The sequence below is a fragment of the Periophthalmus magnuspinnatus genome, chromosome 13 (assembly GCF_009829125.3).
Source record: "Periophthalmus magnuspinnatus isolate fPerMag1 chromosome 13, fPerMag1.2.pri, whole genome shotgun sequence".
NCBI classification, from domain to species: Eukaryota; Metazoa; Chordata; class Actinopteri; order Gobiiformes; family Gobiidae; genus Periophthalmus; species Periophthalmus magnuspinnatus.
The window spans coordinates 25,282,127-25,297,766 of NC_047138.1; the positions used below are offsets into that span (position 1 = coordinate 25,282,127).

At 37.6% G+C, this 15,640-nt stretch overlaps 1 protein-coding gene across 2 annotated transcripts; it reads left to right on the top strand.

The window, feature by feature from the left end:
* Positions 1–1,114: 1,114 nt before the first annotated feature.
* ywhae1 (tyrosine 3-monooxygenase/tryptophan 5-monooxygenase activation protein, epsilon polypeptide 1) lies at positions 1,115–15,640 on the top strand. 2 transcript variants are annotated; one of them, XM_033976782.2, is made up of 6 exons: positions 1,115–1,346; positions 3,861–4,060; positions 6,505–6,611; positions 7,054–7,260; positions 9,735–9,871; positions 13,443–15,640. In XM_033976782.2, the coding sequence occupies exons 1-6, from the start codon at positions 1,286–1,288 to the stop codon at positions 13,490–13,492; spliced, it is 762 nt and encodes a 253-aa protein (XP_033832673.1). In that variant the 5' UTR covers positions 1,115–1,285; the 3' UTR covers positions 13,493–15,640. The 2 variants fall into 2 exon arrangements, with proteins under 2 accessions (XP_033832673.1, XP_033832674.1); XM_033976783.2 differs by lacking the exon at positions 13,443–15,640 and adding an exon at positions 11,084–11,133 and having other exon boundaries at positions 1,164–1,346.

A 15,640-nucleotide genomic window follows, 5' to 3' on the forward strand; every position in this document is an offset into this window, starting at 1 on the left:
TTTGCAAAATCATGGGATACAAAATTTACTTTCCTGGTAATTTCAAAGTATTATCTTAAACAGTTTTAGGATTATTATAAAATATTTGGGTTTACTGCTACTCTCTGTCTCAATCCAGCTGTGTCACATTTCAATTGCTTGAGAAAAAAAAAGCTGACCGCATTGCCAATGGAATCACCAGGAAGTATTTTGTTGCCCTGCATGATGTCAGCCTTCATTGAGAAAAAGGTGTGGCAAATGCCAGAGGAAATTGTGTTAATATTCAAAATGTGCCATTTTATTATAACACTATATTCTTTCAAGACATTTGAATTACTTTTTTATTTTCTGTAGCATGTAAGGTGTTAAAATACTAGTAAATAAAGTAAATCCAAGTAAAATAACAAGTGTGTATATTTATTAAAGCAGTTTCTTGGCTGCTGTGGTTTCAAAATGTAGAACGATGACAATGACACAAGGTTAGTGAGCACTTACATTAAGCTATTGCAGTTACAAGTGTACTATGTAACTTTTCCTATTGTTCACCATCTGCAACCAAGCAATGAAGGCAAAGTATGGCATTAATCTTCCATGCAGTTGAATAAACTTAAGGTACTTGTTTTATTGCTTAAAAATAACTTAAAAATGCATTCCTACTGTAAGCATTGTCACCTCTACACATTTATTTACATACACTTATTTCAGTAATTCAGTTAGGCGGTATCACAATACTGTCAACAATGAAGTTGGATAAATTCAATGCCATACTGAGGAACATTGAAGGAAAAACATTTTCATGAGAGAAGCTGGTAGCGGACCCATACCAGAAAAGTTGCATAATACCCCTTTAAGAGTAAAATACATAAATTATGCCTATTTGAGTGGACATTGTTAAGCAAAACCTAGTAAATGTATGATCAATGACATGTTAAACCGTGGCATCAATGGGATTTCTGTAAGAATAGCCTACCGTTAGTGGAAAATTACTTGATATTGCATTCCAACAAAATATGCATAACTCAGTGTAGCCATGCCAAGATATGTTATTATAAGGTTGTCATATCTACAATGTGTAATTTCTATTTTACATTTTGTTTTAATGCTGCTAAATTGTACAAACGCTGAATGAGCCGATGCCTCTCACGCCTGAGCCGGGGAGAGGAACCCGGATGGCCGCCATCTTTCCCGAACAGTGCCGGTGGGGCGGAACCACACACTCAGCGATCCACGGACCTTTCACTCACCCTGCTCATACATAATTTCACTTTAGATAGTTCTCTACTCCTTTCCCATCTCAGCAAAAAATATGGAGCGGGAAGACTTCATTTTCCAGGCCAAACTGGCAGAGCAGGCAGAACGATATGACGGTAAGATCACATTTGTAGAGCTTAGCCGCGGAGTGGGATATATTCACCGCTGCTATTTTTTCTCTGTTAGCTCAATGATAACAGAACGATGCTATTAGCTGCGGCAATTTGGGGGGGGTTTGTCTGTTTGTGTCCATTTTTCCCACTGACCCTACTGGGGGTTATTAGCGGGAAAGATGTATTAAAATATCCGAAGTGTAAATCAGTGCTAGAATATATGAGTAATTAAAGAAAGCGGCTGACAGTAACCAGTGTTAGCGAAAGTGCTAAAACAAAATGGCGGATTATTGGAGCGTGATCTTTCCTCCAGTCCTGTCTCCCGTGTGCTCTTTAGCTCTAAATTTAGGGACTGATTGAAGTGTATCACAGACACATGTTCATATTCCGTTTAGTGAATAGTTATACTGCTGTATCGCTTGATTGTTATGTCAATACCTAATGTTTATGTAGGTTAAATGTTGTCTCGTACCTTAATTAGCTTCTAATTGACTGGTTTTTGCTAGCCTAGCAGTGGGCATGGCCGTTCTCACCAGAGGCCAAAGAGGTCTACCTCAATATGTTTTTATTTATTCTCAATTTAAAGGTTAAACCTTGACTATACAATTGAACGAAGGCAAAAAATAATAACAAAAACAAATCTAGCATGATCCTAACATAACTTGAAAAGAATCAAACGTAAATCTTGAATAAACAAGGGCTACAGGAAAACTAAACCAGGACCACTGTGGTTTAAACATGACTCGTATCAGACCCTAAACCTTTACCAGGCGTTAAACCACCATATCTAACCTAAAACACGATGGACACGATGTTTAGTCTACGGGACTAGGGGCAGGAGTTGTCCGGTGGCCGATAGGGTGTTCCCGGCCCCGGATCGATTGGCCTCTCCTTCCTGTGGCGGTTCGCTCCGGTCGCTCTTGGCTGTCATACCATTGCAGGTCGAGAAGAGGAGGCTGTTTTTAGCTGTCGCCACTGTTCAAACGTTGCCCAGTAACGTAATGTGAATGTGCTATGAGTCATTCACGGGATTTGTACCGAGTTTATTTAGTTCCTCAGTGATTTAGGGTTTTACTGGCTCAATAGTAACCTTACAGGAATGTGGCCCAGTTCACTAGGTGGGGTCCTGGACTGGGTTTGTTTGATGGTGTCATGTAGTTAATACTTTGAGCTTAATTCTTAACTTTTCATTTAGGGCTGATTTTGGGGGGAAAAATACAGTTTTTTTGGAAAGTATTGCAATTGTTATTAGATTTGCAAACCAAAATGTTGATAAAAGACTGAAATATAAACTGACAAATTAATACACTAATCCCAGGAAGCTTTTTATCTAAATAACTGCTGCCGTTGTCAGGTGTGGTATTGATTGCAATATACTGTCACCCCTACTTTCATTATAACTAGTGTCTTATTCTGCTTCCATTCTACACCCATTGCCAAAGTCCTGCTAATGAGATGTGATATTTGAAAGCTACCTGTAGAATAAGGGTGTGTGCACACTTATTTTGGTTTGTTGCTGTTTTAGTCCTCATTTAATTCAGGTTTAGTTATGGATTGAGTTGAGGTCTCAGTTTTGATGTGGTTTATGTGAAAGTGTGATTGTGTGTTCTGTATTGATTTGGTTTGTTGCTGTTTTAGTCCTCATTTAATTCAGGTTTAGTTATGGATTGAGTTGAGGTCTCAGTTTTGATGTGGTTTATGTGAAAGTGTGATTGTGTGTTCTGTATTGATTTATACATTGTCTGGTTGCACAATTGAATATGTACAATTTATATTTTTGACTATATTCACTTGGGTTACTGTCAAGACAAATTCTTTCCTGTGGGACAATATAGACACTAGTTTTTCTTGCCACACTGAAATGAACTTGGGAATGGGATCTGTCGGTATGCCGTTATTATATCATTATAATGTAGGTAGAGCTGCGACTTGAAATATTCTTCATCAAGACAAAATATAAATAGATAAATATCCGAGTATAGAGTTTTTCTTAAATTTCACAAAATATTTACGTAGTATCATTTTGGTTAGATTATGCCGCTTTTCCCTTCACATGTGCACATGTGATAGTCTGTGTCTTATTTCGGGTAATAATTATTGATCATTATTTAATTTTGAATAGTTTAATTGCGTCAGCCCTAAACATTTATTTTAATAGATACTTAACTATTAAAGTATCATTAAAGTATCACTAAACCAGACCAAGGTTTGGTTTGGTGGTCTTACTCACAGTTGTCACGTGATCAAGAATCTGTTAAAATAAGTTAACGGATGTCCAGAGGAACCTCACTGGACTAGCCCTAGACATTGATTTAGTGTTTAGTTATGGCATTTGTTTTTGTCAAGAAATTGTTCAAATTCTACTCTTATGAGTGAAATCTAAACCATGACATTTCTTTGATATTTCTCATACATTATAGAAGATTTTGATTCATGTTTACACAATTCAAAATGCCAACTAGTGTTTTTTTCATGTTACTGTCTAACTCAAGAATATTGCATCTTGTCCATATGCAGAGATGGTGGAGTCGATGAAGAAGGTGGCTGGGATGAAGGTGGAGCTGACGGTGGAGGAGAGGAACCTGCTGTCTGTGGCCTATAAGAACGTGATCGGAGCGCGGAGAGCGTCATGGAGGATAATTAGCAGCATCGAGCAGAGAGAGGACGGGAAGGCCACAGAGGCGAGGATGAAGATGATCAAGGACTATAGGCAAATGGTAAAAATCCGAAACCAAACCTCATTGTACTCATAGTCATAATACGAAAGGTAGAGGTTTATACTTTAATGTTAGAATTCTGTTCAAAGTTTACATTTTGATCGCGTCCAGAAGAAAAAGAGAATCACAAGAATCACATTTCAGAACATGTTTATACAGATCTAAACTAGCTGTTTTTTATGCAAAATAAGACCTAAGGATATTTTGTTGTTTGCATTTTGAATGATGCAATGAGCAAATCGCTAATGCAGCAATTTTTGAAGTACCATAATTTCTCCTCAATTTGGTTGTGATTAATCTTGTAGCCTTATGCATGAGAAATAAATATAAAATGGATAATGCTGAAATTAGTTCTTTCGAGATTTGAATGACAGCTTGATAATGTACATCTTATAATGTAGCTATTGAAAAGCTCCAAAAAGGTGACACTTTTATTTTTATTTTCAATCTTGCAAGTAATTTTAAACTGATTTTTCTGCTAATTGTAATGGTTAATGTTACAGTCCAGTCACTGTTTGTGTGATACTTCAACCTCAACAAAGACATTTTCAGGCCCCTTTTAGTACAATTTGGGTGGATTTCTAAAATATTGAGATCGAAGTTTAGCCCACCCCAGCTAAAGCTGTTGTTGTTATATTAAGGTCACAGCATTATTTGAGAAAACATAACATGAGTAATTATATTCATGTTGACTGCACTGAACTGTAGCAAAGGGCCATGGTCTATGTAGTTTACTGGTTTTTACTTTGCTGCGGCAAACAATAGAAGTACGCATTGAAGCATGTAATTTGATACACAGGTGTTTTGAGAGACAGATTGTGTAGAGCAGCTATTAAAACAATGAATGGTGTTCTTGTCCTTTCTATTGTCATATTACAGGTGAAGGTCATATGTTGAAGCTTGTATATCACATTTAAATTCTGATTGAGATTCAGTCATTTCTAATCGATGATAAGCTTTGGTCTTTTTCTTATCTAGTCAGCCAGAACCACATGCTTTGACAAAACTTTACAAAGACGAGCGGATCTGGAGCCGTACCCTGTCTGCCAGATTTCATAGGACATGATTGACAGGCAGATTAACCAAGCAGAGAGACGCATGGCCCGTTCGCGTCAAAAACAAACACGGCTACTTACAAGTAAAAAGGGGGGGGGGGGGGGGGGGGGGGGGGCCTATATAAAGGATTGAAAAACAGAACAGATCAACAATCGAAGCACCAACCTTATTTATCTCAGCTAAAAGAAGTGATATATTTTGCTCTGAATGATACAAGAATTTTCAAATTGTCTTCTGCGTCTGAAAGACGCATGACAACAAATTAGCTGCTTTGGTTGGACCATTTCAAGTTAGTATGGAGGATTTTCACTCTTCTGGATAGGCCTGTCACAGTAAAAAAAATGTTAAAGTGCAATATATTGTGCAAATAAATGTAGATGCTAAATGTTAATATTGAAACTAATTAAACCACAATATCAAATAAAAACATTAGCTGCAATAAATAGAATGAAACCCTTTTGTACTTATGTCCATCTGTAATGAGCCAAAGGTTATTAATTCCACCTTTTTAGAGCTTAAATCTTATAATGTTGCCAAAAAAATATCAAAAATGTCCCAGTATTGCAAAGAAAATGTTCACACAATAAATATTGACCCCCCAAAAAAATGTTGTTCCAGCTTTTATATATTGAACCATAAGTCAATATAGTAATTATTGTGACGGGCCTACTTCTGGATTTGAATGTAGAATGGACCAACTGGTCAGTCAAGTCTTTTTCATGTCAGTAAAAGCATGGAGTTTAGAGCATAGTTCATACTATTAAGATGAAGAAACTTTTATTTATTTATTTATAGCACGGACCAAATTTATGTTAATGTAAAGGAGATTCATTTATGTTAATGTAAAGGAGTCATTTGAAGTGATTCTAATTATTTCTAATGAGACAAAATCAAAGATCATTATGTGGAGAAAACAAAGCTCCATGTTTTTGTCTCATCGCCCAGCCCTAACAGTGTGAGCCAGTCTGGCAGCTCGTCTCCTAAGCTCTTTTCTGAAGCTTCTGCTGCAAGACTTGGACTGTCCTCAAAGAACTGAAAGAACAGAAATAATGATGCTGAGTTTGCCTGTTTCATTTAAGTGCTTCTCAAAATAGTTTCATCCACTATCTATTAAACAGTATTTTCTGACAAGTATTACAAGTTTAGTGATTGAGACAAGTTTTGGTCAACTAAGGCCCATAACGCCAGATGACGACCCACTGTTTATTTAAGCCACCATAATATATTGTCCTTAAATTGCTTCAACAATAAGGGCTAAATTAATTAATTACTTGGATATACAATGTATACTCCGTATTATACTCTTAAATAAGTTTTATCTATTCAGAGTTGTTTATTTGACCAAATATTTATGTACTTACTTAAGTTGCATTTTCTTGTTCTTCCAGGTTGAAAAAGAGCTTAAAGATATCTGTAGTGACATTCTGGCTGCTCTGGAAAACCACTTACTCCCAGCAGCGGAAATTGGAGAGTCCAAAGTTTTCTACAACAAAATGTAAGCTTGGTCATTTAAAAGAATATGCTATAAACCTATGTTTTCCCATGTAACACAAGCTCCTCCTATCTGTGTTATATTAAACTGAAGTATTGATTTCATATTTATATATAGGATTATACATAGGGCAATATTTCCTGATTTAGTGTTGTCTTTTTGTTTATTTATATACTTACTAATATGCTAGCCATGGTTTTCACAGTGATGAAAATCTGGTACTGTTGCCTTGAAAATCAGCCCAATATAACAGAATATTTTAATTTGTGTGGGGGAAAAAAATCCCTCAACATTAGCACTGACATATCAACCATCCCAAATCATTCTACTGCAAGTTCGTTTCCAAATGCATTTTACTCACTGTTCACCAACATTGATTTGCATATTAAAAACATACTTAATCCTGTGAAATTAACTACACAAAACAAATCCAAATGTGTTTTAGGAAGGGCGATTACTTTAGGTACTTGGCGGAGTTTGCCACGGGTAACGAGAGGAAGGAGGCGGCAGAGAGCAGCCTGGTGGCATATAAGGCCGCCACAGACTTAGCCATGACGGAGCTGCCCTCCACACACCCCATCCGCCTCGGACTCGCACTTAACTTCTCCGTCTTCTACTACGAGATTCTCAACTCGCCCGACCGCGCCTGCAGGTATGTGTGAACACTCAAACAATCTGCAATACACCAGGGGTGGGATGAGGCACAAAATCCACAAGAGGAGAAAGATTTATATGAATCTGAAATCAATCCATAAATGTCTAGTTCCTTTATTTAAATTTTCTGAGTATTATTTTATCATAACTGTTTCTGCAACTACTACTTATGCTGAAAGTAAATCAGCGAAGTAGTAATTCTTCAGTAAGCCATATTTAGGGCAGATTGGTAGCATTAAAAAGTGTATGAGATCTCTTATTTATTGGTTAATTGTAAGAGTGGGTCACAGCATTGCCTCACAACGCCCTCTTAAGCAGTTTACTTGTGCTGGCCACTGGTCCGTTGGTGCAAAATGGCTGCCATTACTTTCACCATTCAGCTCCATAAGCCTATTTTCAGGCTGATTTTGGCCTAGAACATCTCATAATGTTTGAACTTTTACACATGGACAAAATTGTTGGTAACCGCCAGTTAATGAAAGAAAAACTCAAAAGATTGGTAACAGAAATAACTTGAATCTGACAAAATAATAAATAAAAATTCTATGAAATTTAACCAATCAAAGTCAGACATTGCTTTTCAACCATGCATCAACAGAATTATATAAAAAAAATAAACTCATGAAACAGGCCTGGACAAAAATGATGGTACCCTTAATTTAATATTTTGTTGCTCAACTTTTTGAGGCAATCAAACGATTCATCTAACTGTCAGTGAGACTTCTGCACCTCTCAGCAGGTATTCTGGCCCACTCCTCATGAGAAAACTGCTCCAGTTGTCTCAGGATTGAAGGGTGCCTTTTCCAGATGGCATGTTTCAGCTCCTTCCAAAGATGCTCAATAGGATTTAGGTTCAGGGCTCATAGGCCACTTTAGAATAGTCCAATGTATTCCTCTTAGCCATTCGTGGGTGTTTTTACCTGTGCGTTTTGGGTCATTGTTCTGTTGCGAGACCCATGACCTTCGACTGAGACCAAGGTTTCTGACGCAGGCCACCACATTTCTCTCTAGAATCTCTTGATAGTCTTGAGATTTCATTGTACCCTGCACAGATTCAAGACACCCTGTGCCAGATGCAGCAAAGCAGCCCCAGAATATAACACAGCCTCCTTCATGTCTGTGAACATAGAGCTGATGTACCTTGGCAAAAAGTTCCATTTTTGTCTCATCTGTCCATAGGACATTCTCCCAGAAGCTTTGTGGCTTATCAACATGTAGTTTGGCAAATTCCAATCTGGCTTTTTTATGATTTGTTTTCAACAACGGTCTCCTTGGTCGTCTCCCATTAAGTCCACTTTGGCTCAAACAACAATGGATGGCGCGAACTGACACTGATGTTCCTTGGGGTTGAAGTTCACCTTTAATCGCTTTAGAAGGTTTTCTGGGCTCTTTTGTTACCATTCATATTATCAGTCTCTTTGATTTGTCATCAATTTTCTTCCCACGGCCACGTCCAGGGAGGTTGGCTACAGTCCCAATGATCTTAAATTTCTGATTATTATGTGCAACTGTAGTCACAGGAACATCAAGCTGCTTGGAGATGGTCTTATAGCCTTTACCTCTAACATGCCTGCCTATAATTTTCTTTCTAATCTCCTGAGGCAACTCTTTCCTTTGCTTCCTCTGGTCAGTGTTGAGTGTGGTACACACCATGTCACCAAACAGCACAGTGATGACCTGTAGCCCACTGACTGATTACAAGATTGTAGACACCTGTGATGCTAATTAGTGGACACACCTTGGATTAACATGTCCCTTTGGTCACATTGTTTTCAGTCTTTCCTAGGGGTACCATCTTTTTTGTCCAGGCCTGTTTCATAAGTTTATTTTTTTTATTTCTTTGAAGCCTGGTTGAAAACCAATGTCTGACTTTCATTGGTTAAATTTCATAGAATTTTTATTTATTATTACTTTTGTCAGATTCAAATTATTTCTGTGACCATTATGAGTTTTTCTTTCTTTAACCGAAGGGTACCAACAATTTTGTCCACGTGTGTACTTAGTTGGATCTTGTTTAATAAGTTAACCATGTTTTAAGGAAACAAGTGCCATTTTCAGTCCCTGTACTGGTATTGGTTAATATCGGCAGAAGTCAAAGTATTGATATCTGTATTGGAACTGAAAAGTTGTATTGATCCTTACCTCAGTGCAGCTGTGGCTACCACTTAAGTGTGACTGAGAAGTGAATCGGGATCTTGAAAAGGTGCTATATGCATTTTTGTGTGAAAAGAAAAACGGTGCTGGTGTCATTGAAACAAAGCAAAGGATCATGGTCTATGTAGTTCCCAGTGCTGTTTTGCCATCCTTTGCATTTTACACCTGAGAGATATTTATTACAATTTAACAAGTCTCAAGTCCCCAACTGCAGCCTCAACTTAAAATCTCTCCCAGCTCTCTTCACAATTTTGAAATGAAATTACAAAACGAATAGTTGTTAATAAGTTTCTCTTTAACCTGCTCTCGTATGTGCAGGTTGGCCAAAGCGGCTTTCGACGACGCCATCGCAGAACTGGACACACTGAGTGAAGACAGCTACAAGGACTCCACACTCATCATGCAGTTGTTACGTGACAACCTCACACTATGGACTTCAGATATGCAGGGGGAGGGTGAGACACTGGTTTATTTATCTACTTAAGTTTTATATGAAGTGTCCCCTATCTGATCTTCTGTCATCTTGCATCTGAACTTACTGACTGCGTCTTAAACATTTCTTTATCAAAGTGGTGTATCAAGGGTGTTTGGAATGTACAATATACTAACCATACTCACATACTTATATTTTCCAACACTGGGGCTGAACAATTTCATGAAAAATCACCATAGGGAAACTGGTCACATAGTCCCTCATTCATCATTCCTGGTAGTCACTGTTGAAACATTTTCTTTGTTTACTTGCACACAAGCATGTTATCTGATTTCTGGACATTTAAGATGACCAAAATGACATGCAAATTCTGTATAATTCCGATATAGTTTGAGTGTTCTAAAACACTAAACAATAATACAGTGGTTGAGAGATTGACAAAGAAAATCTGATTTAAAGGGCATCATATTACGCCATTTTCTGATCTGTTATAATGTTGTTTCCTCATCACAAACCTACCTGGAGTTGTTTTGTTTCATTCACACCTGTTTAACACACAAACCCTGCATATTTAGGCAGTTCCTCTCTCAAACAGAAAACACTCTGTTCCACGATATGATGTCATGTGGTAATTCAGAAAGTGCTCTACTCCATACACCTTCACTAGAATCATTTGGATAATTTCAGACTTGGAATTGCCAAGCTCCTCTAAAAAAAATGTAAAGGGTAGCTGTTCATTTGAAAACTACTGCTTCATTACATCACAGGGTGAAACACGTTTGAGTAGGATAAAGGATTACTCAAACGTGTGAATGAAATGAAACACAACTCCAGCTATGTTTTTCAGGTGGTAATAATATTATAACATAGCTAAAGGCTCACAAGAGTCCAGTTTGCGTAATATAGGACCTTTTAAACCTGTGGTAGACTCTTTTAGCACAAAAGCTTAAACTACCCATTAACTCTTAAAGCAGCATTGTGTTAAGTATTGATCTGTTATTCAAATTAATGACTCCAAAACCCACTGATTCTAACTTATTGGAGAAGGTTGCTCTGTCTCTCCATGGACTTCCATCCTTATACTGTTTTAAAATAGCCAGTTTTGGCTCTTCTTTGAATTATGATTGGTCAGACAGGTGCTTCAGCCCTGTTTTCTTCATCTCTTCATCCTCCTCCTTCTCACAGAAGTTAAACCCTCTGGTCTCACCTCTGCTCATTTCTCTCTCTGCTCCAGAGTCCTAAAGGATCACACCTGACTGTATATTCCCCATGTAACTGTACTTTGTAAGTGCTGCTCCCAGGATACTGTGTGCTGTGACCTTTTTCTCTGGCTGTTCCCTGTCTGTCCATTCCTTTTTTCTTTCACCACAGTCTTTCTTTCTCCCTCTTCCATTCTCTTCTCTAGTGTCTCTTCATTTCTCTCCCTCTGTGTTTCCTTCTTTCCCTTTTCTGGTTATTTTCATCTCTCTCCCTTGTCTCATCTACTCTCATCTCTCATCTCCGCCCCCTGTCTCTCCCCTTTGTTACTCTCTTCCTTCATTTTTTTCCTTCTCTCTCCCTGTTTCTTTTTCTCTCACCCATCCCTCTGTCTTTCTGTCGCCCTTCAATCCACCCTCATCTCTTTTTGCCCCTCTGCCATCCCATCACCCCCTCAACGTACTGTATGTTTGACTTACTAAACGCTGTCTGCCCCCTCTCATTTCTCTCTCTCCCTCCCTTTCTGTCCCCCCTCTCTCCTCCAACTGTCTGTCTGTGACTCATTAAACTGTCTGTTCCCCCTCCCTCTCCTTTATCTCTCCATTATCTCCCCCTTCTCTCTCTTTTCCTACCTCTCTCCTTACTGTCTGTCTCTGACTCACTAAACTCAGTCTGTTCCCCCTATCTTCCTCTCTCTGTCTCTCTCTCTCTACCTCTTTTACTGTGTCTCTGCCTCAGTAAACTGTCTGTTCCCCCTCCCTCTCCTTTACTTCCCTCCGCTTTCTCTCCCTCCCTCTCTCTTCTTGCTGTCTGTCTGTGACTCACTAACCTCTGTGGTTTTATTATTGAATGGTGACACTTCTCACTTGTTTGCCTGGCTCCTGATTAACTTTTGGAAAAGTCATCTTGGTTGCCATGAATAACACCTTCACTACGAGCTCCCATGGTTCACTGGTCTAAATGCACACGTTTAACTGTCGACTTTGTAAAGATTTGTAACTAAGGTATAATGGCTAGGGTTTCAATAACCAATGGAAGTGTGTGTGAAGAGAGGGAGTTTTTCTACTATGTCAGATGCATTACAGCCTGTAAATTAAAAAAGGTGGTACAGTCTAATGTGATGTAACCCTTTTTGGTGGAAAACTAGAGTGCATTATATTAGATTATTCTTTCACTTAGAAAACAATTTATAGAAAAAAAAAAAATTGGTGTATAAAATTGCTCAGTAAAAGAAAAATATTTTAAAAGCATTTTACCTGCACTCAGTTGTATTGCATATGATTAACCTATAGAAAGTTGTGACATCATCTGAAACTTAAACAATATAAGGCAATTGCTACGTATTGGCTAAACATCAGGTTAATTACTGACTGGCCAATATTGGCCTGTCCCCTGTTCAAAGTGTTATGTAAATAATACATTAACTATCTGTTGCTTTTGTCATTGTATGTCATTGTGTAACTGTAGAAACCCATTTTTTCTGCCCGGTAACAGAAGCTGCCTGTTGTTCAGATTCTCTCTGTCGACACAAAGCAAAACCCATAGCCCCAAGCTCTGCAAACCTGCCCCTCTCAGGGTTCAAAGGTTAAGCAGCACCAAACAAACCCAGGCCTAGGGCGAGTGCGAGCTTTGCATTTGTCAACAACAGACTGCCCTAGCCTCAGGACACAGAAACTGATGCCACGAGTTAGCAAAACAGTTAGCCTAAAATCTATGTGAGGTTTACTGTCTGCATGTTCCTTTGCACAAGTTTGATTCACTGTTTGAATGTTTGTCAGAAAAAGTAAAATCTTATTTAGTGCAGCTCACATTTGATACTGTGGAACATTCCAACTAAAGTAGGGCTGAAATGTTTAATCGAGTAAATCCAGTCATTTGATTACTAAAAAGCATCAAAGCAATTATTAATTGTTATTTAATTTTCTCGATGCTTTGTTTTGAGTGCTGGGAGTTTAGGGAGCACAACACGGCAGGATAAACACATGTAGATGTTTAACTCTTATCTTAGCGGAAGTGATGGCACATAAAACTTTACTTTCTATTAAATTAATTCATAGAATTCTAGGGACATTTTGATCTGATCTACCATAAGTGTACTGCTTTTGTTTTGGGGACATATTGATGTAATAATTCTTAGCTTACTCAGTTACTAAAATAATCGATAGCTACAGCACATGGGGACAAAGGGGTGGCAAACCCTCAAGCAGAAATTTGGATACAAGATATTTATAACGTGAATTTTTTTCTGTTGACAAACATTTGACACTCATTTAACTGCATTATGCAACAGGACTATCACGTTCTCACTGCCTGTATTATATAGCACTTGAAAAATAATTCTCAACGTGATTTATATCCAGACTATAGTGAGTAATGTATTATTTTCTTCATTTCAGCTGAAGAACAAAAAGAGTCACTGCAAGATGTGGAGGATGATGCTCAGTGATAGTCCGCCCTGCACCGCCCACACTCCTGTCCCCTCTGCCGCTCCAGGGCCTCAGAGGAAAACTAAACCACCTCTCCTCTCTCTTTCTTCTCTATTATTCTTTTTTATTTTTATATTTCCGCCCTTACACGGTTCAGTAAAATACCACTTAATTGAGACCAGAAATACAATACACATAAGACAAAGATAATCCTTCAAATGAGAGTCCAATTTTGTGTGTCGTGGACTGGTACAAGCGGTTCTCAAAAAGTTATCTTTGTTTTCAGAATTGTATTTTTGTTTTTTTGTTTTCTTTCAATATTTTTATCTGTTGCTGGATGTATTGAGAATTTATTTCTTGATGTAATTACAGAAATTAACTTTTATTACTGAAATGTTGACGGATAGGTATCAGAGTGTTTTACCTCTGTTTTTAGTGCAAAATCATTTTACCTTTTTACGGGCCGTTTGACTCAATTTCAAAAAAGTGCCCTTCTTGTTTTAACATAGTTTTTTCAGAAGACGTTTTTTGGTAACATTTTATAATACACCTAATTGGCCTTAATGAAACATGCAGCAAGACCTGATTTATAATGAAGAAATTTATTAAGAATGATTCAGGCTTAGTAACTACATATCTGATGGTTACTGTTTAAACTATCCACATATTTTAAGCTACTTTTTACAACTTTCAGAGGTGAGAGTGGAGTTTACCATCACAGTAAAGCTAACAATAACTAGCATGCTAACAGCGTACTTCCTGTTTGCTGAGAATAAGCTGCTTTTACAATATATCTGTACTGGGGGCAAGACAGAATTGAAATTACGTTTAAAAATCAGGTACAAGCCCTTTAATACCCCAACTCCTTAATTAAGTAGTAACAAAACTTGAATCATTCTTAGTAAACAATTTCTTCATTAAGAATAAGTGTTTGTTCATGCTTTATTAAGGTAAGTTAAGGTGTAGCTTTTAAGTGTAACCATTGTTTTTTTTTGGCAAATTTCGGGATATCCACGTGGGGCAAAGGCGCGCTTTACTCTTACACTATAGTGAATCTGTTGTTTTGTAGTTGTCTCTGGACTGTAACTGTGCTGAAATACTGTAACAATTTTTAAGAGGTGGGCGATTTTCTTTGAGAGGAAAAATTTGGGAGAAATGTCTCAATCTTGCCCCGGTTTGTCAGATTTGTCAGTGTTTTCATGAGTTTAAAGTTTAGATCTTTTGGAGCGGTCGTATGTAGCGTTGTCAATTTCATTACCTCTTTTTTAGATGACGGGTCACTAAGTAGCACATGGTCAGTGCAGTGTGTGGTTTTTGGTGTGAAATTTCAAACTAGAGAAACTACGGTAGCCCTCTAGGGACAAGCTGTTTGAAATCCCAATGGAAGCAAAATAAATATCCAGTATCCAATATTAACTAAAGTGTGGTAGCTTTTGGAAAACCCAATGAAAGTTGGCTGTACAATTTATAAATAAAAATATACAAAATAAAACAATAGTAACAAAAATGTGTAAGTCTTAAAACCATAATTTATATGCTGGTGTTGGCATCAAGGCTAAGACTATAACAACAAATGTCATTGTTAAAGGAATTTTGGTCTACTTTCCCTGTTGCCATTAATTCACTGCTGTTTTCTGTTGTAACTAAGATATTTGTGAACCAGTATATCGTTTAAATTTACAAACTATACCAGCTCTATTTTATGAATGCAGTTTCTTTCTATGCTCTGAACAGTGCGTTGTAGCTCTACATGCCTATTCTCCACAATGGGCAAATGCAAGTATATGTTTTGAGTTTTTCATTATTGAACTCACATTAATTCACCACCACACTCTATTGTCTTTATAATAAAAAATAGGTAATAAACTATACTTGTTGATAATTTTCCAGTTTTTGGGAGCCATATGAAGTGAGTCCGTCATCTAATGCTACATACAGAAAACGTAATACAAAAGACTAAACTAATATTCGTTCAGCTGCTTGTGCCCTGCGTTTTAGCTCTCCCTCCTCAGTTCAGGAGGTCTTTCCATTGTTTTACTTCATTATGTGTAACTCGGAGCTGATTTGTACTACTGGATATCTGACTGGAGCCACAGACAGGGAATCTGTATTATTCTTACTGAAACACAGCATGGAATTAACATTAAACAAATCTAAATTAAACATTA